General features: G+C 47.4%; 1 protein-coding gene across 1 annotated transcript in view; it reads left to right on the forward strand.

Moving 5' to 3' along the window:
• The window catches only part of LOC134395658 (zinc finger protein OZF-like), a 29,061-nt gene extending 4,378 nt beyond the window's left edge, over nt 1-24,683 (forward strand). Inside the window, exons 2-5 of the mRNA XM_063121821.1 lie at nt 18,378-19,349; nt 21,440-21,540; nt 23,747-23,867; nt 24,679-24,683. Coding sequence (XP_062977891.1) covers nt 18,378-19,349; nt 21,440-21,540; nt 23,747-23,867; nt 24,679-24,683 — 1,199 coding nt within the window. The remainder of the gene's footprint in view (nt 1-18,377; nt 19,350-21,439; nt 21,541-23,746; nt 23,868-24,678) is intronic.
• Nucleotides 24,684-25,299: the final 616 nt, after the last annotated feature.

Genomic DNA, 25,299 nt, shown 5'->3' on the forward strand with positions numbered 1-25,299 from the left:
GGAATAAGGGCACCCCGCCCCATGGGTTGAGGAACCCTGCAGACTACATCTCCCAGCATCCTTTGAGTCCCCAGGGGGTTTCCTCGCTGCGGCGGGCCAAGATCGACCACGTTGCCTTCTCTTACATGAGATGCGGAAGTCAGGTTTGGGGCTGACTGGTGCAGGGAAAGGGGGGGGGCTTCTTGGGGGTCCCTGGACAGAGACGGGGGGGCTTTTGCTCGGCTGCGCTGCTGCCCTTTGGAAGGCGAAGGGGCGACTGACCCCTGCGCCTGGTGACTGCTGGTGAGGATGAAGGGGGGGAAATGGGGGCGGGCGGGAGAAGCTCGCCCTGTGCGCCTGCTAATGGCGGGAGAGGCTCTTCCGCCTGGCGCGCAGCAGCCCTGCCTCGTTTTGCTTTGCTTTGCATGGGGCGTCGTGGGGAAGCAGGGTGTGTGTGGGGGGGTGGGGGGCAGGAAGAGACGTTTCCCCAGGAGCCCCGCTTCTGAATCGGTCCTGGAAGCTCTTCTTCTTCCTCCTCTTCCTCTTCTTCCTCCTCCTCGTCTTCTTCTTCCCCTTCCTTCTGCTCTTCTTCCTTTTCCTCCTCCTCCTCCTGCTCTTCTTCTTCCTCTTCCCCCTCCCCCTCCTCCTCCTCCTCCTCTTCTTCTTCTTCTTCTTCTTCCCCTTCCTCCTCCTCCTCCTCCTCCTAGTTTTCTTCTTCCTCTTCCTCCTCCTCCTGCTCCTCTTCTTCTTCTTCCCCCTCCCCCTCCTCCTCCTTCTCCTCCTCCTCTTCTTCTTCTTCCCTTTCCTCCTTCTCCTCCTCCTCCTCCTCCTCGTCTTCCTCCTGCTCCTCCTCCTCTTCGTCGTCGTCTTCTTCCTCCTCTTCCTCTTTTCCTTCTTCTTCAGAGGATAAACAGCCCGAATGGCAGCATCCCCCAAGTGCTTCTGAACCCACCCCCCATTTACTGATAGCGACCATAGTCCCCCAAACGACCCTCCACATGTAGCCCAGTGGCAACACCAGAAAAAATAATCGTGGAGGGGGGGGGCGAGCACTCTGCATGTCTAGGTGGGCGGGCTGTTAAGAGGTCTGAAAGAAAAACAGCGGTGCCTCTCACACTAAAGCTGCCCCATGCAATGGGGCTGCTAGCGCTGGAGTTTGGGGTGCAAGGCCAGGGCTCCACAGTCCAGGGATCCCCAGACTCCCACTCTAGCCCTGGAGTCATGGCGCTGCTCTGCTATAAGGGGTCTCAAAATGGGAAACTGCCCCTTGCTTTGTTTCTTAATTTGGGTAGAAGCAGTTGTAAAGCGGGGGGGGGGGGGGGCAGGGAAGGTCAGGGAGTTTATCTGTGTGCTTCCTGGGCTCATCCCATGAAGCTGATTGGTGGGAGATCCAGGACAGATCAAAGGAGGGACTTCTTCACATAGCGCAGAGGGAAGTTATGGGATTGACTTCCTCATGATGTAGTGATGGCTGCCAATATGGACGGCTTTAAAAGGAGGCTGGATAAATTCCTGGAGGAGGCTATGAATGGCTACTAGTCCAGATGGCTCTGTGCCACCTCCAGTATCTGAGGCAGTAAGCCTATATGCCCCAGTTGCTGGGGAACATGGGTGGGAGGGTGCTGTTGCACCATGTCCTCATTTGTGGGTCCCTGGCCGACAGCCGGTTGGCCACTGTGTGAACAGAGCGATGATCCAGCAGGGCTCTTCTGATGTTCTCTCCTCTTTCCCAGATGGCATCGCCAGACCCCAAGCCTGACCTCGTCCCCCAGCGAGAGCGAGAGGAAGAGCCACAGCTGCCCAGTCTTCAGGCCTCGGACGGAGCGGAGGCCGATGAGCCAGACGGCAGCTCAGGTAAAGAGATTGTGGTTTGCCAAGGAATCCATTGGGGTTCTTTCCGCTCTGGCTGAAAAGTGGCAAGTGATGTTCTCGGCCATCCTATTCCGAAGGGCAGGAAGTGTCGTATTGTGCGAAGGACGCTTCCTCTCATCTGAAGACCCTCCTCCCACTAATTCAACCCCTTATCAGTGGGGATCTTCCTTCCGATCCTTTTTGGACTAGATAGACATTTGGGCTCCTCTTATGTCCTTATCCTGTTGAGTCATTCCTTCCCACCAGTTCAGACCTCCCGTTCAAAAGGTCCTTCCCTCTTGACCATCTCTGTAATGAGCACGAAGGATGAAATTCCTAAAAGAACATTCAGTTCTTCTCTAAAGATGGATCTCCCTCCTTGCACTGTCTTCAGGACTATTTCTGATCACGTTACATGTTATGGGCCTTCCTAGACCATCCATGAGAATGACACCTTCCCCCGGGGTAGGGAACGTGGCCACATTTCGTGGTGCCTGCCAAGGGGGCTAGCTCCTCCCTTTTTTCCGGCAGCTGTGAGATCGGCTTTGGCTGGGAAGCGAGGGTTCAAAGGGGTTGTTGAGTTTGTCATGGCTCAGACCTCCCCTCTGCCTGGTTCTCAGTCTTTTGAGCCCCTGACTTGTCCTTTCCCACACGTGTGGCTCCCAGCTCTTTAAAGTCTCAGAAATGTGTATGTTTATTGCCAGGGGTATTGAGATCAGGGACGTGCTAGCCAGGCTTGCTGTAGCTGGAACCTAGCAGTCTGGAACTGACTCGCAGGGACTTTCCTTTGGGCGGAAATCTTTCTCCTTTTCAGCCTAGTCAGCAAAGGGGCAGGAGGCCCAGAGCGCCTGGCAGACCACACACCGTTTTTACCAGGCCTCACCTTTATTTCCTGTGCACTGTAAAATGTTATTCCCTATTGTTCCGTTAAAAGAGTCTGGTGAATCAAGAGTTATTTGTTGGATTCAAAGGGAGACTTCTGGCTGAAAAGTGCCTGTACGCAGGGCACGTAGGCAGGGAGACCGCGCACCACACCTCCCACGGGAGCCATTTTGCGGTGCTGCTTTCTCCACTTGCCAGATGCGCCCATGGCCTCAAAAGAGCTGCTTACCCCTGTGTTACACAGTACAAGAGGAAGGTCCCGGCCTCAAGGAGAATTTGATAGAGAGAGAGGAAGGAGACGTACATGTCTGTACATACTGAGTTTATGTTCATAACTGTGTATTCTTCTCATAGATCTATGGTTTGTTAAGTATCTCTAGGGTGAGAATGGTGGACTTGCATATGTGAGCGGATTGGCTGAGAGAGTGAGGAGGAGTTGGTGAAGTGTGTGTGTGCTGTATAAACCAGGTGTTGTGCTGTGAGGCGGACCGGTGAGACATAAGATGAGAAAGTCCGGGATTTGGTGTGAGATGGGTTAAAATTAAGCTACAATGGGAGAGGGACAAGATGAGATTGGGTTTAGATCACAGAGTGAGAGAGAAGTCTGTGGTGATTGTGCAAGCATTGTTTGAGAGAGAGAGATTTTGGTGTATTATGTATGAGAGAACCTATATTGATAGAGGCATTTAAGAGTTACTTGCTTATTATTCAACAATTTATTATTGAAATTAACAAAGCTTAATTTGTTTGTAAAACAAATGTTTAGGTGAAAATCCAGGACCTGGGAGCCATCAAGGATCCCATACTAGAAGAAGAGCAAGTAAACACTTAGAGTGTGGCAAATCATTTGTTGAGCTTCATGTACACCAGAGAGTCCACGCGGGAGAGAAACCCTACAAATGCAGAGAGTGCGGGAAATGCTTTTCCCAGAGTCAACAACTTATGAGACATCAGCGAACCCATACTGGAGAAAGGCCTCATCAGTGTTTAGAATGTGGCAAATCGTTTGCTGCAAAGGCAAGCCTTGTGATTCACCAGAGACTTCACACAGGAGAGAAACCTTATAAATGCTGGGAGTGTGGGAAATGTTTTGCTCAAAATTCAAGTCTTTGGGTCCACAGGAAAGTTCACACGGGAGTGAAAGCCTACAAATGCTTAGAGTGTGGGAAAAGTTTTCGGCAGCGTTCAGGACTTGTGAGCCATCAGAAAACCCATAGAGGAGAAAAGCCCCACAAGTGTTTAGAGTGTGGGAAATGTTTCTCCGAGAAAGCACACCTTTTGCGACATCGGAGAATCCACACGGTAGAGAAACCCTATGAATGCAGGGAATGTGGGAAATGTTTTGGAGGCCTTTCAGACCTTAAGGCACATGAGAGGGTGCACAATGGAGATCGGCCCTATACATGCATGGAGTGTGGGAAAGGTTTTGGTGTACCATCACATCTTCAAATTCATCAAAGAATCCATACTGGAGAGAGGCCCTACGAATGTGTTGAGTGCAGGAAGTGCTTTCACCAGAAGCAACACCTTCAGAGTCACCAGAGAGTCCACACAGGAGAAAAGCCATACAAGTGTTTGGAGTGTGGGAAATGTTTGGCCACCAAATCATACCTTACTCTACACCAGAGAATACATACAGGAGTGAAGCTGTATGAATGTGAGGAGTGTGGAAAATCTTTTCTTGCCATGCCACACCTTACTAGTCATAAGAGAGTGCACAGAGGAGAGAAACCATATAAATGTTTGGATTGTGGAAAATCGTTTGGTCATCAATCAAGTCTTAAGGGACACCAAAGAATCCATACTGGTGAGAAACCCCATAAATGCTTGGACTGTGGGAAATGCTTTTCCAGGAAGGATAGCCTTACAGTGCATCAGAGAGTCCACACAGGAGAGAAGCATTTTGCAAAAGAATCACAACTTCTAACCCATCAGAGAATCCATTTAGGTGACCATCCCTTCAAATGCTTCGACTGTGGAAAATGTTTTACTGAAAAATCTGAACTTCGTATACACAAAAGAATCCACACAGGAATCAAACCATATAAATGTTTGTATTGTGGAAAATCGTTTGCTCATCAATCAGGTCTTAAGAGACACCAAAGAATCCATACTGGTGAGAAACCCCATAAATGCTTGGACTGTGGGAAATGCTTTTCCAGGAAAGATAACCTTACAGCGCATCAGAGAGTCCACACAGGAGAGAAGCGTTTTGCAAAAGAATCACAACTTCTAACCCATCAGAGAATTCATTTAGGAGACCATCCCTTCAAATGCTTCGACTGTGGAAAATGTTTTACTGAAAAATCTGGACTTCATAGACACGAAAGAATCCACACAGGAATCAAACCATATAAATGTTTGGAATGTGGGCATTGTTTTTCACAGATGGGAAACCTTCAAAAACACCAGAGACTCCACCTAGAAGAGAAAGTATATAATTGTTGGGAGTGTGAGGAGTGTTTTAGTGATGAGGCAGCCCTTGTGACACACCAGTCTGCCCATACAGGAAAGACGACGTACAAATGCACGGAGTGTGGGAAATGTTTTGTGGAGAAATCAAACCTTGCTAAACATCAGAGAGTCCACACAGGAGAGAAACAATATAAATGCTTGGAGTGTGGGAAACTGTTTGCTCATCAATCAGATCTTATGAGTCACAGAAGAATCCACAAAAAAGTGAGACCTCATGAATGCTTGGAGTGTGGGATATGTTTTTCCCGGAAAGATACCCTTACAGTGCACGAGAGAGTCCACACAGGAGAGAAGCCTTATAAATGTTTGGAGTGCGGGAAATGTTTTTCTCAAAGTTCACAACTTATTACACACCATAGAATCCACACAGGAGAAAAACCCCATAAATGCTTGGAGTGTGGGAAATGTTTTTCTCAAAAATCAATGCTTCTTACTCATCAGAGAATCCACACAGGAGAGAAACCACACAAATGTTTGGAGTGTGGCAAGTCTTTTGCTCAGAAGGAAGCTCTTGTAAGCCATCAGAGGGTCCACACAGGAGAAAGACCCTATAAGTGCTTGGAATGTGTGAAATGTTTTTCTCAGCGATCACTGCTTACTAGACACCAGAAGAGAGCCCATAGTTGCAAGAAAGCATAGAAATGTGGAAGAAACCTTACAAGTGCAGGGAGTGTGAAAAATGTTTTGCTGGGAAATCACAGATTGCTTTCCTCTACAGTTCAAGCTTTGGCCGTGTTTGCTCTCTTCTCCTTGTTTCTGTTCCGAGGGAGGCATGAATGGTTTTATTCACAGAAGAGCTTATGAGGGGCGCTGGGGTGGACATGAAGAGGACTTGCTGAGATATCCGTTACTAGTCACCAGAAGATAGCCCATAGTGGCAAGTAAGTATAGAAATGTGTTAAGAACAAATATCAGTTGTTTTGCCACAGAGGACGAAAACCTCACCCATTGCTTTGAATGTGGGAAATCTCTCTCCAGCATTACATATCCATATACCGGAGATTCAAAATAAAGAAACCTTACAAGTACATGGAGTGTGAAAAATGTTTTGCTGGCAAATCACAGTTCATAATACATCAAAGAATTCATAGAGGAGAAAAGCAATACCAGTGCGTCGACAGTGGGAAATCTTTTTCTGAAAACTCAGCTGTTTGAATAAACCAGAGAGTCCAGACACGGGAGAAACCACATAAATGCTTTGACTGTGGCAAATATTTTTCCCGGAAAGGAGAGCTTCAAATGCACCAGAGAGCACACGGGAAAACCACGTCAACGTTTGGAATGTGGGAAATGTTTTTCTCAGTCAGCAAATCTTAAAAAATACCAGATGGTCCACATAGAAGAGAAAACACGGATGTCTTGAGACAATTCTTGTGACACACCAGAGCATCCATATGAGAGTGAGGCCATATGAATATGTGGACTGTGGGAAATGCTTTGTTGAAAAATTAAACTCTGATAGTTGGAAGGGGCCTATAAGACCACTGAGTCCTGTTCACTGCAGGAATCCACCTTAGAGCCTACCTGACAGATAGTTGTCCAGCTGCCTCTTGAATGTCTCTAGTGTGGGAGAGTTGACGACCTCCCTAGGTGATTGGTTCCATTGCCATTATTATTATTATTATTATTATTATTATTATTATTATTTATTTATATAGCACCATCAATGTACATGGTGCTGTACAGAGTAAAACAGTAAATAGCAAGACCCTGCCGCATAGGCTTACATTCTAATAGAATCATAGTAAAACAATAAGGAGGGGAAGAGAATGCAAACAGGCACAGGGTAGGGTAAACAGGCACTGGGTAGGGTAAAACTAACAGTATAAAGTCAGAACAAAATATACTGCTCTATCAGTCAGGAGTTTTTTTCTGATGTCCAGGCAGAATCTGGCTTCCTGTAACTTGAGCCCATGATTCTGCACTCTGGGATAATCGAGAAGAGATCCTGGCCCTCTTCTATGTGGCAACCATTCAAGTATTTGAAATATGCTATCATGTCTCCCCCCACCCTCTCTTCTGTAGGCTAAACATGCCCAGTTGTTTCAGTCTATCTTCCTAGGGCTTTGTTTCCAGACCCCTGATCATCCTCATTTCCCTCCTCTGAACGCGCTCCAGTGGTGCCCAGAAATGGTTGCAATACTTCAAGGGAAGCCTAACCAGTGCTGAATAGAGGGGAACCAGTACCTAACACAAATTGGAAGCTATACTTCTGTTAATGCAACCCCAAACAGCGTTTGCTTTTTTTTTTTTGCAGCCATATCGCACTGTTGGCTCATAATCAGCTTGTGATCTACAATTCCTACAAAAGTATTGCTGAGCCAAGTATCCCCCATCTTGTAACTGTGTTTCTATTTCCTCGATGTAGAACTTGGCATTTATCCCTATTAAATTTAATTCTGTCCTTTCCAGCCTATCAAGATCGCTTTGAAGTTTGTTTCTGTCTTCCAGGGTATTAGCTATGCCACCCAATTTTGTGTCATCTGCAAATTTGATCAGTGTTCCCTGCACCTCCTTGTCCAAATCATTAATAAAAATGTTGACGAGCACTGGGCCCAGGACTGATCCCTGCGGTATCCCACTCGTCATCTCTCCCCAGTTTGAGAAGGTTCCATTGATAAGTACTCTTTGAGTCCGATTCTGTAGCCTACTGTGGATTCTTCTATTAGTTGTTCCATCTATCCCACTTTTAGCTAGCTTGTTAATCAGAATATCATAGGGCACTTTGTCAAAAGCTTTGCTGAAGTATTCCCACAGTCCACAGGGGAGATTACCTGATCAGATTAGTCTGACAGGATTTGTTCTTGACAAATCCATGCTGACTTCTAGTAATCACTGCATTGTTTTCAAGATGGTTACAAATTGGCTTCTTTATAATCTGCTCTAAATTTTTCCCAGGGATTGGTGTCAGACTGACTGTTCTGTCATTCCCAGATTCCTCCTTTTTGAAGATAGGGACAACGTTAGCCCCCCTCCAGTCGTCCAGCACCTCACCCGTCTTCCATGATTTCTCAAAGACAATAGACAGTGATTCTGAGAGTTCTTCTGCTAGTTCCTTCATTTCTCTAGGATGCAGTTCATCAGGCCCCGGAGGTTTGAATTCATTCAAGGAAATTAGCTGTTCCTTGACCATTTGTTTATCAATCTCAAACTGCAATCGTGCCTCTTCAGCTTGTACTACACTTTTTCCAGGGGGTTCATAGACCTGCTTTTGGGAGAAGTCTGAGCCAAAGTAGGAATTGAGCACTTTGGCCTTTTCTTTGTCATCTGTTATTAAGAGAGTCCACAGAGGGGAGGAACCATTTAAGTGTTTGGACTGCAGAAGATTGTTTTGTCTTCAATCAAGCGTTAAGGGACACCATACAGGAGAGAGACACCATAAATGCTTGGAGTGTGAGAAAACTTTTTTCCCAGAAAGATAGCCTTTTGAGCCATCAGAGAATCCACATTAAAAAAACCTTACAAATGCATGGAGTGTGGAAAAAAATATGTTGCTGGCAAATTACAGCTCGTAATCCATCAGAGAACTCAGCTCTTCAAAGTCACCAGAGAGTCCACAGAGGGGTGAAACCACCTAAATATTTGCAGTGTGGGAAATGATTTTCTCAGACAGCACATTTTCAAAAATACCAGAGGGTCCACATGGAAGAGAAAACATTCCAGGCAATGCACCCAAGAAATGCCTGGAGTGTAGGAAATGTTTTTGCACACAAAAAAAGCTTAGTGACACACCTGAGAATCCACCTGGGAAGGGGATACATGCCTGAAGTGTGGGTGATATTTTCCCCAGAAATCTGGGCTTCGTACACACCAGAACAGAATCTGTAGAGCAAAGAAAGCATAAGGAGGTGTTAAGTGCTTGCAAGTCTTGGATGTTTCTTTTCTTTTCTGAAAAGGATCCCAACTACAAAATGCATATTTATTAGTCTTAAGTTTGATGGGGAATACTTGGCTCAGCAATACTACAAACGAGAAGGATCTTGGAATTGTAGATCAAAAGCTAAATGACAGTGTGATATGGCTGCAAGAAAGGCAAATGCTATTTTGGGCTGCATTAATAAAAGTATAGCTTCCAAGTCACGTGAGGTACTGGTTCCTCTCTATTCAGCCCTGTTTAGGCCTCATCTAGAGTATTGCGTCCAGTTCTGGGCTCCACAATTCAAGAAAGACGCAGACAAGCTGGAGCGTGTTCAGAGGAGGGAAACCAGGATGATCAGGGGTCTGGAAACAAAGCCCTATGAAGAGAGACTGAAAGAACAGGGCATTTTTAGCCTGGAGAAGAGAAGATTGAGGGGAGACATGAGAGCACTCTTCAAATATTTAAAAGGTTGTCACACAGAGGAGGGCCAATATCTCTTCTCGATTCTCCCAGAGTGCAGGACATGGAAGCCAGATTCCTGCTGGACATCAGGAAAAACTTCCTGACTGTTAGAGCAGTATGACACTGGAACCAGTTACCTAGGGAGGTGGTGGGCTCTTCTCCCACACTAGAGGCCTTCAAGAGGCAGCTGGACAACTATCTGTCAGGGATGCTTTAGGGTGGATTCCTGCATTGAGCAGGGGGTTGGGCTCAATGGCCTTGTAGGCCCCTTCCAATTCTGCTATTCTATGATTCTGATATCTCAAGGTTAGTAAAATGATTCTCCTAAAATTGCTGAGTGAATTAGTTTGGGTATGACATATCTCAACCTCACCCTCACCCCCAGCCCATTCAACATTCAACTTTCAGAGCTGGACACATTGTTTGCAAAACCCGGTTAACACAAAGTGATTGTATTTTTCCTTTTCCTCATAATGTGTCCCGATATTTTCTTATAACTACATGCATCCCCCTCCATTAGTTATATTACTTTTAATATCTTATCACTTTCTATTGCTCTCTTTTTCTCTCTTGTCTCATAAATCGACCTTTACTTGGGTTCTCTCAATAAAAAATTGTTAATTGAGTTTTATTAGAGTCTTTTGTAAGTGATGGAATTTTACTAGAAGGTCCATGTACCAGCTGGAATGTTACTGATAAGCCTCGTGTATGTGAAGAAGCTGTGCCCGTGGGAAACACGCAAAGTGCTGAACCAGCTTCTTGGCTGAGAGAAGAAGTGGAGAGCAGCTTGGGCACATGTAGTAGTAACCTAGCCTTATCATGATTATTATGATAAACCTGTTGGTTCTCCTGGACCTCTCAGCGGCCTTCGATACCATCGACCATGGTATCCTTCTGGATAGGTTGTCTGAGCTGGGAGTTGGAGGCACTGCGTTGCAGTGGTTCCGCTCCTACCGGGCCCGATTCAAAGTGCTGGTATTAACATTTAAAGCCCTAAACGGCTTGGCGCCAGGTTATCTGAAGGAATGCCTCCTCCCATATGTACCTGCCAAGACCCTAAAGTCATCCTCAGGGGTCCTTCTCCGTGAGCCCCTGCCAAAGGAAGTGAGGCAGGTGGCTACCAGGAGCAGGGCCTTCTCTGCTGTGGCACCCCGGCTGTGGAATGAGCTCCCTAAGGAGGTTCGCTTGGCACCTACATTATATGCTTTTAGACGCCAGGTGAAGACCTTTTTATTCTCCCAGCATTTTAACAATCCATAAATACATTTTAACTTGGTGTTTTAAATTTGTAATTTTGCATTGCTGCTGTTTTTATCTGGTTGAGCTTTTATATTGTATTTTATATTATGTTTTTATACTGTTGTTTTATACTTTGAATAGTTTTAATTTTTGTGAACTGCCCAGAGAGCTCCGGCTATTGGGCAGTATAGAAATGTAATAAATAAATAAATAAATAAATAAATATTATTGTTACTATTATTATTTATTACATTTGTATACCGCCGAGGCTCTCTGGGCAGTTTCCATAGGATAAAAACAGTTAAAAACAATATTCAAAAATTTTAAACCACAAAAACAAACCCTAGGCTAATTACATATTGCTAAATGCCTGGGAGAAGAAAAAAGTCTTGATCTGGCGCCGAAAAGATGACAATGCTGGAGCCAGGTGGGCCTTGTCAGGGAGATTGTTCCACAATTGGGGGGGCCACCACTGAAAAGGCCCTCTCCCTTGTTGCCATCCTCCAAGCTTCTCTCGGAGTAGGCACTCGGAGGAGGACCTTGGATGTTGAGCGCAGTGTACAGGTAGGTTCATGTCGGGAGAGGCGTTCCATCAGGTATTGTGTTCCCGTGTAAACCTTTATAGGTTAAAACCAGCACCTTGAATCAGGCTCGGAAACATACAGGCAGCCAATGCAAGCGGGCCAGAATGGGACTTATTTGTTCGAACTTTCTGGTCCCTGTTATCACTCTGGCCGCTGCATTTTGCAGAAGCTGCAGCTTCCGAACTGTCTTCAAAGGCAGCCCCACGTAGAGTGCAACGCAGTAATCTAACCTGGAGGTTACCAGGGCGTAGACAACTGAAGCCAGGTTATCCCTGTCCAGATAGGGGCATAGCTGGGCCAGCAACTGAAGGTGGTAGAAGGCACTCCATGCCATCAAGGCCTCCTGAACCTCAAGTGACAGAGATGGTTCTAGGAGAACCCCCAAGCTATGAACCTGCTCCTTCAGGGGGAGTGCAACCCCATCCAAAACAGGTTGAGCACCCTCCATCCGGTCAGCAGAACCACCCACTAACAGCATCTCAGTCTTGTCTGGATTGAGCTTCAGTTTATTAGCACTCATCCAGTCCATTGTCATGGCCAGGCACTGGTTCAGCACATCCACAGCCTCACCTGATGAAGATGAAAATGGAGCTGCGTGGAGGGATAACTACACAAAAATTTGGAAAACACCAAATGCTCAGGGATTGGGGGGGAGGGGGAGGCTTTCTCATGACCCCCAAAGGCCACAGTGGGACCCCGACTGAGGTTCTGTACTCAACACCTTTAACAATGGCTCCTTTCCATTGTTGACCTCCTGGACTGATCTCTTCCCATTTCTCCTCAAAACCTGCCTGGCATGAACCTTCGACCCCGTTCCACAACTGTAACTGGTCGGACAACTGAAATAAACACGTCTCCTTCCTCTCCCTCTATCAAATTCTCCTTGAGGCCGGGACCTTCCTCTTGTACTGTGTAACACAGGGGTAAGCAGCTCTTTTGAGGCCATGGGCACATCTGGCAAGTGGAGAAAGCAGCACCACAAAATGGCTCCCGTGGGAGGTGTGGCTCCCTGCCTATGTACCCGATGTATAGGCACTTTTCAGCCAGAAGTCTCTCTTTAAATCCAGTCCGCCTCTGGGGGACCCTCCTTAACAGGAACACATCAATCCACTTTCCCCAACCTTGGGTCCCCGAAGATGTTTTGAACTATTTACCCAGTTAGCTGGGGGAAAGGTAATAACGGCAGGGGAAGGCAACAGCAAACCACCCCCAAGAAAATGTCAGCGAAAGCTGGCGTCCCTCCAAGAGTCAGTAATGACTCCGTGCTTGCTCGAGAGGTTCCTTTCCTTTCCTACATTTATATACCATAGCCAAAGCTCTCTGGGTAGCTTACAAAAGTTAAAAACAATGAATATTAAAAACAGATATACAAAAGTTAAAAACCACCAAAAGTATAAAAAACAACAATATCCATTTAAAATAGGGTGACCCTGTGAAAAAGACGACATGGCTCCTGTTTCTTTAACAGTTGTATTGAAAAAGGAATTTCAGCAGGTGTCATTTGTATATATGGGGAACCTGGTGAAATTCCCTCTTCATCACAGTAGTTAAAGGTGCAGGAGCTATACTAGAGTGACCAGATTTAAAAGAGGGCAGGGCTCCTGCAGCATTAACTGTTGTGATGAAGAGAGAATTTCACCAGGTTCTCCATATATACAAATGACACCTGCTGAAATTCCCTTTTCTAGGTAACTGTCAAAAATACAGGAGCCCTGTCCTACTTTTCATAGGGTCACCCTATTTAATACAACTATTCTCGGGTCAGTTAAAAACTCCGCATATGCTGTTAAATGTCTGGGAGAAAAGTCTTGACCTGGTGCTGAAAAGAGAACAGTGTTGGGGAGATCATGCCATAATTGGGGGGCCACAACTACAACTCTCAGCATCCCTGACCCTGAGCCATGCAGGCTGGGGCTGATGGGAGTTGAAGTCTTGGGAGCCCCTGGTGTTGCACGGCTACATCATAAACGCCAGCATCTCTCATGAGTCAACATTCAAGGAATAGGGCAGCCTGGCTGGGGGATTATGGGAATTGTACATCTGGAGGGCGCCAGGTTGGGGCAGGCTGGAATAAGGGCGCCCCCCCCAAAGCTCCACTGGCTGAGGAACTACATCTCCCAGGATCCTTTGAGTCCCCAGGGGGTTTCCTCGCTGCGGCGGGCCAAGATCGACCACGTTGCCTTCTCTTACATGAGATGCGGAAGTCAGGTTTGGGGCTGACTGGTGCAGGGAAAGGGGGGGGGCTTCTTGGGGGTCCCTGGACAGAGACGGGGGGCTTTTGCTCGGCTGCGCTGCTGCCCTTTGGAAGGCGAAGGGGCGACTGACCCCTGCGCCTGGTGACTGCTGGTGAGGATGAAGGGGGGGGAAACGGGGGCGGGCGGGAGAAGCTCGCCCTGTGCGCCTGCTAATGGCGGGAGAGGCTCTTCCGCCTGGCGCGCAGCAGCCCTGCCTCGCTTTCCTTTGCTTTGCATGGGGCGTCGTGGGGAAGCCGGATGTGTGTGGGGGGGTGGGGGGCAGGAAGAGACGTTTCCCCAGGAGCCCCGCTTCTGAATCGGTCCTGCAAGCTCTTCTTCTTCTTCGTCTTCCCCCCCTCCTCCTCCTCTTCCTCTTCCTCTTTTCCTTCTTCTTCTTCTTCTGATAAACAGCCTGAATGGCAGCATTCCCCAAGTGCTTCTGAACCCACCCCCCATTTACTGATAGCGACCATAGTCCCCCAAACGACCCTCCACATGTAGCCCAGTGGCAACACCAGAAAAAATAATCGTGGATGGGGGGGGGGGGCGAGCACTCTGCATGTCTAGGTGGGCGGGCTGTTAAGAGGTCTGAAAGAAAAACAGCGGTGTCTCTCACACTAAAGCTGCCATCCTATAAGTCATATATTCTGAAATAAGTCTTTAAAGAAACAACAAGACTGACATGCATTACAGCAAAACAAAATGGATTCTAGGCCATACTTACTTGAACGCAGCAACTGTTGGGGGAACTGAAAGCAAAGACGGGAGGCAAAACACCCTTCCAGCAACTGGGGTGGCCAGTACCTTGTTTGGGGGGATACTTGCCCCCCCCGTGCCCCCCTGTTTTCCCCCATGCAATGGGGCTGCTAGCGCTGGAGTTTGGGGTGCAAGGCCAGGGCTCCACAGTCCAGGGATCCCCAGACTCCCACTCTAGCCCTGGAGTCATGGCGGTGCTCTGCTATAAGGGGTCTCAAAATGGGAAACTGCCCCTTGCTTTGTTTCTTAATTTGGGCAGAAGCAGTTGTAAAGCGGGGGGGGGGGGGGCAGGGAAGGCCAGGGAGTTTATCTGTGTGCTTCCTGTGGTCCTCCCATGAAGCTGATTGGTGGGAGATCCAGGACAGATCAAAGGAGGGACTTCTTCACATAGCGCAGAGGGAAATTATGGAATTCACTTCCACACAATGTAGTGATGGCTACCAATATGGACGGCTTTAAAAGGAGGCTGGATAAATTCCTGGAGGAGGCTATGAATGGCTACTAGTCCAGATGGCTCTGTGCCACCTCCAGTATCTGAGGCAGTAAGCCTATATGCCCCTGTTGCTGGGGAACATGGGTGGGAGGGTGCTGTTGCACCATGTCCTCATTTGTGGGTCCCTGGCCGACAGCTGGTTGGCCACTGTGTGAACAGAGCGATGATCCAGCAGGGCTCTTCTGATGTTCTCTCCTCTTTCCCAGATGGCTTCGCCAGACCCCAAGCCTGACCTCGTCCCCCAGCGAGAGCGAGAGGAAGAGCCACAGCTGCCCAGTCTTCAGGCCTCGGAAGGAGCGGAGGCCGATGAGCCGGTCGGCAGTTCAGGTAAAGAGATTGTGGTTTGCCAAGGAATCCATTGGGGTTCTTCCACCTCCGGCCAAAAAATGGCAAGTGATGTTCTCGGCCATCCTATTCCGAAGGGCAGGAAGTGTCGTATTGTGCGAAGGACACTTCCTCTCATCTGAAGACCCTCCTCCCACTAATTCAACCCCTTATCAGTAGGGATCTTCCTTCTGATCCTTTTTGGACTAGATGGACATTTGGGCTCCTCTTATGTTCTTATCCTGTTGAGTCATTCCTTCCCACCAGTTCAGACCTCCCGTTCAAAAGGTCCTTCCCTCTTGACCATCTCTGTAATGAGCACGAAGGATGAAATTCCTAAAAGAACATTCATTTCTTCTCTAAAGATGGATCTCCCTCCTTGCACTGTCTTCAGGACTATTTCTGATCATGTTACACGTTATGGGCCTTCCTAGACCGTCAGTGTGAATGACACCTTCCCCCGGGGTAGGGAACGGGGACACATTTCGTGGTGCCTGCCAAGGGGGCTAAGTCCTCCCACATTTTGAAACACAAAGCCTTTTTTTCTGGCAGCTGGGATAGCTGTGAAATCGGCTTTGGCCGATGCTGAGAAACGAGGGTTCAAAGGGGTTGTTGAGTTTGTCATGGCTCAGACCTCCCCTCTGCCTGGTTCTCAGTCTTTTGAGCACCTGACTTGTCCTTTGCCACACGTGTGGCTCCCAGCTCTTTAAAGTCTCAGAAATGTGTATGTTTATTGCCATGGGTATTGAGATCAGGGACTTGCTAGCCTTGCTGTAGCTGGAACCTAGCAGTCTGGAACTGACTCGCAGGGACTTTCCTTTGGGCGGAAATCTTTCTCCTTTAAAGCCTAGACAGCAAAGGGGCAGGAGGCCCAGAGGGCCTGGCAGACCACACACCGTTTTTACCAGGCCTCACCTTTATTTCCTGTGCACTGTAAAATGTTATTCCCTATTGTTCCGTTAAAAGAGTCTGGTGAATCAAGAGTTATTTGTTGGATTCAAAGGGAGACTTCTGGCTGAAAAGTGCCTGTACGCAGGGCACGTAGGCAGGGAGACCGCGCACCACACCTCCCACGGGAGCCATTTTGCGGTGCTGCTTTCTCCACTTGCCAGATGTGCCCATGGCCTCAAAAGAGCTGCTTACCCCTGTGTTACACAGTACAAGAGGAAGGTCCCTGCCTCAAGGAGAATTTGATAGAGGGAGAGGAGGGAAGGAGACGTGTTTATTTCAGTTGTCCGTACAAAGGTCTGGTTACGGTTGTGGAAGAAGGACTGTTTCCCGCCAAAGTGTTTGTGGAAGAAGCAAGTTGTGAGGGGGAATTTGAAGGGAAGGGAAGAGATCGGCCCAGGAGGCCAACAGTGGCAGGAAGCCATTGTTAAAGGCGTTGAGTACGGAACCTCATGGCTGAGGTCCCATTCTGGCCTTTGGGGGTCCCTGGGTATCCTCAGCCTGACCATTCGGCCATGCCTGTGATGTTACATGTCTGTACTTACTGAGTTTATGTTCATAACTGTGTATTCTTCTCATAGATCTATGGTTTGTTAAGTATCTCTAGGGTGAGAATGGTGGACTTGCATATGTGAGCGGATTGGCTGAGAGAGTGAGGAGGAGTTGGTGAAGTGTGTGTGTGCTGTATAAACCAGGTGTTGTGCTGTGTGAGGCGGACCGGGGAGAAATAAGATGAGAAAGTCCAGGATTTGATGTGAGACGGGTTAAAATTAAGCTACAATGGGAGAGGGACAAGATGAGATTGCGTTTAGATCAGAGAGTGAGAGAGAAGTCTGTGGTGATTGTGCAAGCATTGTTTGAGAGAGAGAGATTTTGGTGTATTATGTATGAGAGAACCTATATTGATAGAGGCATTTAAGAGTTACTTGCTTATTATTCAACAATTTATTATTGAAATTAACAAAGCTTAATTTGTTTGTAAAACAAATGTTTAGGTGAAAATCCAGGACCTGTGAGCCATCGAGGATCCAATACTAGAAGAAGAGCAAGTAAACGCTTAGAGTGTGGCAAATCATTTGTTGAGCTTCATGTACACCAGAGAGTCCACGCGGGACAGAAACCCTACAAATGCAGAGAGTGCGGGAAATGCTTTTCCCAGAGTCAACAACTTATGAGACATCAGCGAACCCATACTGGAGAAAGGCCTCATCAGTGTTTGGAATGTGGCAAATCGTTTGCTGTAAAGGCAAGCCTTGTGATTCATCAGAGACTTCACACAGGAGAGAAACCTTATGAATGCTGGGAGTGTGGGAAATGCTTTGCTCAACATTCAAGTCTTTGGGTTCACAGGCAAGTTCACACGGGAGTGAAAGCGTACAAATGCTTAGAGTGTGGGAAATGTTTTGGGCAGCGTTCAGGACTTTTGATGCATCAGAAAACCCATAAAGGAGAAAAACCCCACAAGTGCTTGGAGTGTGGGAAATGTTTCCTTACGAAATCAAGGCTTTTGCGACATCAGAGAATCCACACAGGAGAGAAACCCTATGAATGCAGGGAATGTGGGAAATGTTTTGGTGACCATTCACTGCTTGTGCTGCATCAGAGAGTGCACAGTGAAGACAGGTCATGTAAATGCCTGGAATGTGGGAAATCTTTTACGGGACAATCAGATCTCGCAATCCATCAGAGAACCCATACAGGAGAGAGACCCTACAAATGTGTTGAGTGTGGGATGTGCTTTCGCCAGAAGCAACACCTTCAGAGACACCAGAGAGGCCACACGGGAGAAAAGCCATACAAATGTTTGGAATGTGGGAAATGTTTTGCTGGCAAGTCAGAGCTTGATGTACACAATAGAATACATACAGGGGTGAGGCCGTATGAATGTGAGGAGTGTGGAAAATCTTTTCTTACCACGTCACACCTTACTGTGCATAAGAGAGTGCACAGAGGAGAGAAACCATATAAATGTTTGGATTGTGGAATATCGTTTCGTCATCAATCAAGTCTTAAGGGACACCAAAGAATCCATACAGGAGAGAAACCCCATGAATGCTTGGACTGTGGGAAATGCTTTTCCAGGAAAGATGGCCTTATGTCACACCAGAGAGTCCACACAGGAGAGAAGCCCTATAAATGTTTGGAGTGTGGGAAATGCTATTCTCAAAAATCACAGCTTGTTCAGCACCATAGAGTCCACACAGGAGAGAAGCCCCATAAATGTTTGGAGTGTGGGAAATGCTATTCTCAAAAATCACAGCTTGTTAAGCACCATAGAATCCACACAGGAGAGAAGCCCCATAAATGTTTGGAGTGTGGGAAATGCTTTTCCAGGAAAGATAGGCTTACAGTGCATCAGAGAGTCCACACACAGAAGAAATCCAATGAATGCACAGGAGAAAAAAACCATAAATGTTTGGAGTGTGGGAAATGTTTTCCTTGTAAATCAAAGCTCCTCACACACCAAAGTATTCACAAAGGAGAGAAACCCTTCAAATGCTGGGATTGTGGAAAATGTTTTACTAAAAAATCTGGACTTCGTATACACGAAATAATCCACACAGGAATCAAACCATATAAATGTTTGGAGTGTGGGCATTGTTTTTCACAGATGGGAAACCTTCAAAAACACCAAAGACACCACCTAGAAGAGAAAGTATATAAATGTTGGGAGTGTGAGGAGTGTTTTAGTGATGAGGCAGCCCTTGTGACACACCAGTCTGCCCATACAGGAAAGAGGACATACAAATGCATGGAGTGTGGGAAATGTTTTGTAGAGAAATCGAACCTTGCTAAACATCGCAGAGTCCACACAGGAGAGAAACAATATAAATGCTTGGAGTGTGGGAAATTGTTTGCTCATCAATCAGATCTTATGAGCCACAGAAGAATCCACAAAAAAATTAAATCCCATGAATGCTTGGAGTGTGGGAAACGTTTTTCCCGGAAAGATGGCCTTGTATTGCACAAGAGAGTCCACACAGGAGAGAAGCCTTATAAATGTTTGGAGTGCGGGAAATGTTTTTCTCAAAGTTCACAACTTATTACACACCATAGAATCCACACAGGAGAAAAACCCCATAAATGCTTGGAGTGTGGGAAATGTTTTTCTCAAAAATCAATGCTTCTTACTCATCAGAGAATCCACACAGGAGAGAAACCACACAAATGTTTGGAGTGTGGCAAGTCTTTTGCTCGGAAGAACACTCTTGTAACCCATCAGAGGGTCCACACAGGAGAAAGACCCTATAAGTGCTTGGAATGTGCAAAACGTTTTTCTCAGCGATCACAGCTTACTAGACACCAGAAGAGAGCTCATGGTGGCAGGAAAGCATAGAAATGTGAAAGAAACCTTACAAGTGCAGGGAGTGTAAAAAATGTTTTGCTGGCAAATCACAAAGAATGCAAAGACGAGAAAAGCCATACCAATGCGTAGAATGTGGGGCACCTTTTCCCCGAAAACTGAGCTCTTTGAATGTACGAGAGAGTCCACACAGAGGAAAAAGCACATCAATGTTTGGAATTTGGGAAATGTTTTCAAAAACATCAGAGGGTCCGCATGGAATAAATTTTAAATTTTGTATACTTTTTAATGCTCACTGTTTTTAACTTTTGTAAACTGCTGAGAGAGCTTTGGCTATGGGGCAGTATATAAATGCAATAAATAAATAAATGTTGGAAGTGTGGGGAAAGTTTTAGTCTTGAGACAATTCTTGTGACACCCCACAGCATCCGTACAAGAGTGAGGACATATGAATATGTGGAGTGTGGGAAATGCTTTGTTGAGAAATCAAACTTTAATAAACATCGTCCACACAGGAGGGGAACCGTACAAATGTTAGGAATGTGGGAAAGCGTTTGCTCATCAATCTGACCTTGGGAGACACCCCAAAATCCACAAAAAAAGAGAGACCATGTGAATGCTTGGAGTGTGTGAAATGTTTTTCCCAGAAAGATGGACCAGAGAGTTCACAACAGCGGGGAAATCCATAAATGCTTTTTGGGTGGGGGAAAACAGGCCTAATGACACACCTGAGAATCCACACGGGAGATAGAACCTATAAATGTCTGGAGGGTGGAAAATATTTTCCCCAGAAATCAAAGCTTTGTAAATATCCGCATAGAATCCATAGAGGGGGGAAAGCATAGGCAAGTCTTAAGCACTCAGCAAAACGTTTCCCTCTCAGAGAAGTAACCGTATAAATGCTTGCAGTTCTTGGGTTTTTCTTTTCTCTTCTGAAAAGATCCCAACCGAAGCACCACAGAATTCATATTAGTTAGGGGGTTAAGTTCACCTGCTCTTCATATCTCAGGGTTAACAACTGGGGATGTTCAGTCGGTAGAAAAAAAGACTATTAGCAGTGTTCAGGTACATGAAACGGTGCAACAGGGAAGATGGTCAAGAACTATTTTCCACGGCCACAAAACTTTGGACTTGAAATAATGGGCATAAGTTACAGCTATCTGGATTATGATTAAATATTAGGAAAAACTGCCTGATGGTACAATCTGAACAACCCTTCATTTGTGGAGGTTTTAAGGAAGAGGCTGGATAGCCACCGCTCATAAGTGGTCTTCCTGCACATTGCAGAGGGTTGTACTAGATGACCTTGTGGTGGCTTTGAACTCCACTATTCTATGATTCCTCACAGGGCCGGCCTTAAGTTGAATAGTGCCTTGTGCAAGGAGTGTCTTTGGTGCCCCCCAAAGTCAGCTTTGCAGTCAGCTTTGCAGGGCCACCCAGGGGATTTATGAGGCCTGGTGCAGGTATGATGAACACTGAGGACGAAATTGCGCAAAATCTTGATCTCTCAGCCCCTGAGTGCTACAGGTTGCCCAAGCCAAAGTTCACAAATGCCCCATTCTATGCAACATAGCTGAACTATCGCTGGTTTCACTTGCTTTGTTTTGTAGGTGTTCCTGTCTTTTTGTAACCTTTTATTTTGGATTATCCATTATTTTTACCTTCAAAATGATAAAGGGTGTTATAAATAAAAATGTCCAGCTGACCTCTTCCAGCTTCCAGCTTTTATTATTTATATCGTTACAAGTTAACTACCCATACCTGTATCTCAAATAAAGCGTACACCAAGCGTCGTTATAGGTGGGTTCGGTTTTGGTTTACTACTAACAGGAATTAAGAAAGGAAAAAGATTTTTGATCCTTTTTTATTTTTATTAGAAATGCATGAAATAAATATGTTAGAAATAAATATCTCATGAGTCAGCATTCATGGAATAGGGCAGCCTGGCTGGGGGCTGATGGGAATTGTAGCCCAGTACATCTGGAGGGCGCCAGGTTGGGGCAGGCTGGAATAAGGGCACCCCGCCCCACGGGCTGAGGAACCCTGCAGACTACATCTCCCAGAATCCTTTGAGTCCCCAGGGGGTTTCCTCGCTGCGGCGGGCCAAGATCGACCACGTTGCCTTCTCTTACATGAGATGCGGAAGTCAGGTTTGGGGCTGACTGGTGCAGGGAAAGGGGGGGGGCTTCTTGGGGGTCCCTGGACAGAGACGGGGGGGCTTTTGCTCGGCTGCACTGCTGCCCTTTGGAAGGCGAAGGGGCGACTGACCCCTGCGCCTGGTGACTGCTGGTGAGGATGAAGGGGGGGGGAAATGGGGGCGGGCGGGAGAAGCTCGCCCTGTGCGCCTGCTTTCTTTTGCTTTGCATGGGGCGTCATGGGGAAGCAGGGTGTGGGGGGGCAGGAAGAGACGTTTCCCCAGGAGCCCCGCTTCTGAATCGGTCCTGGAAGCTCTTCTTCTTCCTCCTCCTCCTCTTCTTCCCCTTCCTCCTGCTCTTCTTCTTCCTCTTCCCCCTTCTTCTTCTTCCCCTTCCTCCTCCTCCTCCTCCTCCTCTTCTTCTTCTTCCCCTTCCTCCTCCTCCTCTTCGTTGTCTTCTTCCTCCTCTTCCTCTTCTTCCTCCTCCTCCTCCCCGTCTTCTTCCCTTTCCTTCTGCTCTTCTTCTTCTTCCTCTTCTTCCTCCTCCTCTTCTTCCCCTTCCTCCTCCTCCTCCTCTTCTTCTTCTTCTTCCCCCTCCCCCTCCTCCTCCTCCTCCTCCTCTTCTTCTTCTTCTTCTTCTTCTTCCCCTTCCTCCTCCTCCTCATCGTCGTCTTCCTCCTGCTCCTCCTCCTCTTCGTCATCGTCTTCTTCCTCCTCTTCCTCTTTTCCTTCTTCTTCTGAGGATAAACAGCCTGAATGGGAGCATCCCCCAAGTGCTTCTGAACCCACCCCCCATTTACTAATAGCAGCCTTAGTCCCCCAAACGACCCTCCACATGTAGCCCAGTGGCAGCACCAGAAAAAATAATCGTGGGCGGGGGGGGGGCGAGCACTCTGCATGTCTAGGTGGGCGTGCTGTTAAGAGGTCTGAAAGAAAAACAGCGGTGTCTCACACTAAAGCTGCCATCCTATAAGTCATATATTCTGAAATAAGTCTTTAAAGAAACAACATGACTGACATGCATTACAGCAAAGCAAAATGGATTCTAGACCATACTTACTTGAACGCAGCAACTGTTGGGGGAACTGAAAGCAAAGACGGGAGGCAAAACACCCAGGAACCCTGCCAGCAACTGGGGTGGCCAGAGCCTTGTTTGGGGGGATACTTGCCCCCCTGTTCAGCCACTAAAGTTGCCCGATGCAATGGGGCTGCTAGCGCTGGAGTTTGGGGTGCAAGGCCAGGGCTCCACAGTCCAGGGATCCCCAGACTCCCACTCTAGCCCTGGAGTCATGGCGCTGCTCTGCTATAAGGGGTCTCAAAATGGGAAACTGCCCCTTGCTTTGTTTCTTAATTTGGGCAGAAGCAGTTGTAAAGCGGGGGGGGGGGGGCAGGGAAGGTCAGGGAGTTTATGTGTGTGCTTCCTGGGGTCATCCCATGAAGCTGATTGGTGGGAGATCCAGGACAGATCAAAGGAGGGACTTCTTCACATAACGCAGAGGGAAGTTATGGGATCATCTACAGGGGCCCTTCTCCGTGAGCCCCTGCCAAAGGAAGTGAGGCAGGTGGCTACTAGGAGGAGGGCTTTCTCCACTGTGGCACCCCGGTTGTGGAACAAGCTCCCCAGAGAGGTCCGCCTGGCGCCTACACTGTACTCCTTTCGTCGCCAGCTGAAAACCTTTTTATTCACTCAGTATTTTAACACTTAATTTTAACTTAAATTAAAATTTTACTGTTTTAACTCTGTATTTTAATCTTAAAATCAACTTTGCTGAGTGGTTTTATCCTGGTTGCGCTTTTTATACTATATTTCGTAATTGTGTTTTTAACCTGTTGGATGTTTTTTGTGGTTTTAATTTTTGTGAACCGCCCAGAGAGCTTCGGCTATTGGGCGGTATAAAAATGTAATAAATAAATAAAAATAAATAAATAAATAATTGACTTCCTCATGATGTAGAGATGGCTACCAATATGGACGGCTTTAAAAGGAGGCTGGATAAATTCCTGGAGAAGGCTATCAATGGCTACTAGTCCAGATGGCTCTGTGCCACCTCCAGGATCTGAGGCAGTAAGCCTATATGCCCCAGTTGCTGGGGAACATGGGTGGGAGGGTGCTGTTGCACCATGTCCTCATTTGTGGGTCCCTGGCCGACAGCTGGTTGGCCACTGCGTGAACAGAGCGATGATCCAGCAGGGCTCTTCTGATGTTCTCTCCTCTTTCCCAGATGGCATCGCCAGACCCCAAGCCTGACCTCGTCCCCCAGCGAGAGCGAGAGGAAGAGCCACAGCTGCCCAGTCTTCAGGCCTCGGACGGAGCGGAGGCCGATGAGCCAGACGGCAGCTTAGGTAAAGAGATTGTGGTTTGCCAAGGAATCCATTGGGGTTCTTCCACCTCCGGCCAAAAAATGGCAAGTGACGTTCTCGGCCATCCTATTCCGAAGGGCAGGAAGTGTCGTATTGTGCGAAGGACACTTCCTCTCATCTGAAGACCCTCCTCCCACTAATTCAACCCCTTATCAGTAGGGATCTTCCTTCTGATCCTTTTTGGACTAGATAGACATTTGGGCTCCTCTTTTGTCCTTATCCTGTTGAGTCATTCCTTCCCACCAGTTCAGACCTCCCGTTCAAAAGGTCCTTCCCTCTTGACCATCTCTATAATGAGCACGAAGGATGAAATTCCTAAAAGAACATTCAGTTCTTCTCTAAAGATGGATCTCCCTCCTTGCACTGTCTTCAGGACTATTTCTGATCACGTTACATGTTATGGGCCTTCCTAGACCATCCATGTGAATGACACCTTCCCCCAGGGTAGGGAACGGGGACACATTTCGTGGTGCCTGCCAAGGGGGCTAGCTCCTCCCTTTTTTCCGGCAGCTGTGAGATCGGCTTTGGCTGGGAAGCAAGGGTTCAAAGGGGTTGTTGAGTTTGTCATGGCTCAGACCTCCCCTCTGCCTGGTTCTCAGTCTTTTGAGCCCCTGACTTGTCCTTTCCCACACGTGTGGCTCCCAGCTCTTTAAAGTCTCAGAAATGTGTATGTTTATTGCCAGGGGTATTGAGATCAGGGACGTGCTAGCCAGGCTTGCTGTAGCTGGAACCTAGCAGTCTGGAACTGACTCGCAGGGACTTTCCTTTGGGCGGAAATCTTTCTCCTTTTCAGCCTAGTCAGCAAAGGGGCAGGAGGCCCAGAGCGCCTGGCAGACCACACACCGTTTTTACCAGGCCTCACTTTTATTTCCTGTGCACTGTAAAATGTTATTCCCTATTGTTCCGTTAAAAGAGTCTGGTGAATCAAGAGTTATTTGTTGGATTCAAAGGGAGACTTCTGGCTGAAAAGTGCCTCTACGCAGGGCACGTAGGCAGGGAGACCGCGCACCACACCTCCCACGGGAGCCATTTTGCGGTGCTGCTTTCTCCACTTGCCAGATGCGCCCATGGCCTCAAAAGAGCTGCTTACCCCTGTGTTACACAGTACAAGAGGAAGGTCCCGGCCTCAAGGAGAATTTGATAGAGGGAGAGGAGGGAAGGAGACGTGTTTATTTCAGTTGTACGTACAAAGGTCTGGTTACGGTTGTGGAAGAAGGACTAAGTTTCCCCCCAAAGTGTTCGTGGAAGAAGCAAGTTGTGAGGGGGAATTTGAAGGGAAGGGAAGAGATCGGCCCAGGAGGCCAACAGTGGCAGGAAGCCATTGTTAAAGGCGTTGGGTACAGAACCTCATGGCTGAGGTCCCATTCTGGCCTTTGGGGGTCCCTGGGTATCCTCAGCCTGACCATTCGGCCAT

This window comes from Elgaria multicarinata, chromosome 3 (assembly GCF_023053635.1).
Source record: "Elgaria multicarinata webbii isolate HBS135686 ecotype San Diego chromosome 3, rElgMul1.1.pri, whole genome shotgun sequence".
NCBI lineage: Eukaryota > Metazoa > Chordata > Lepidosauria > Squamata > Anguidae > Elgaria > Elgaria multicarinata.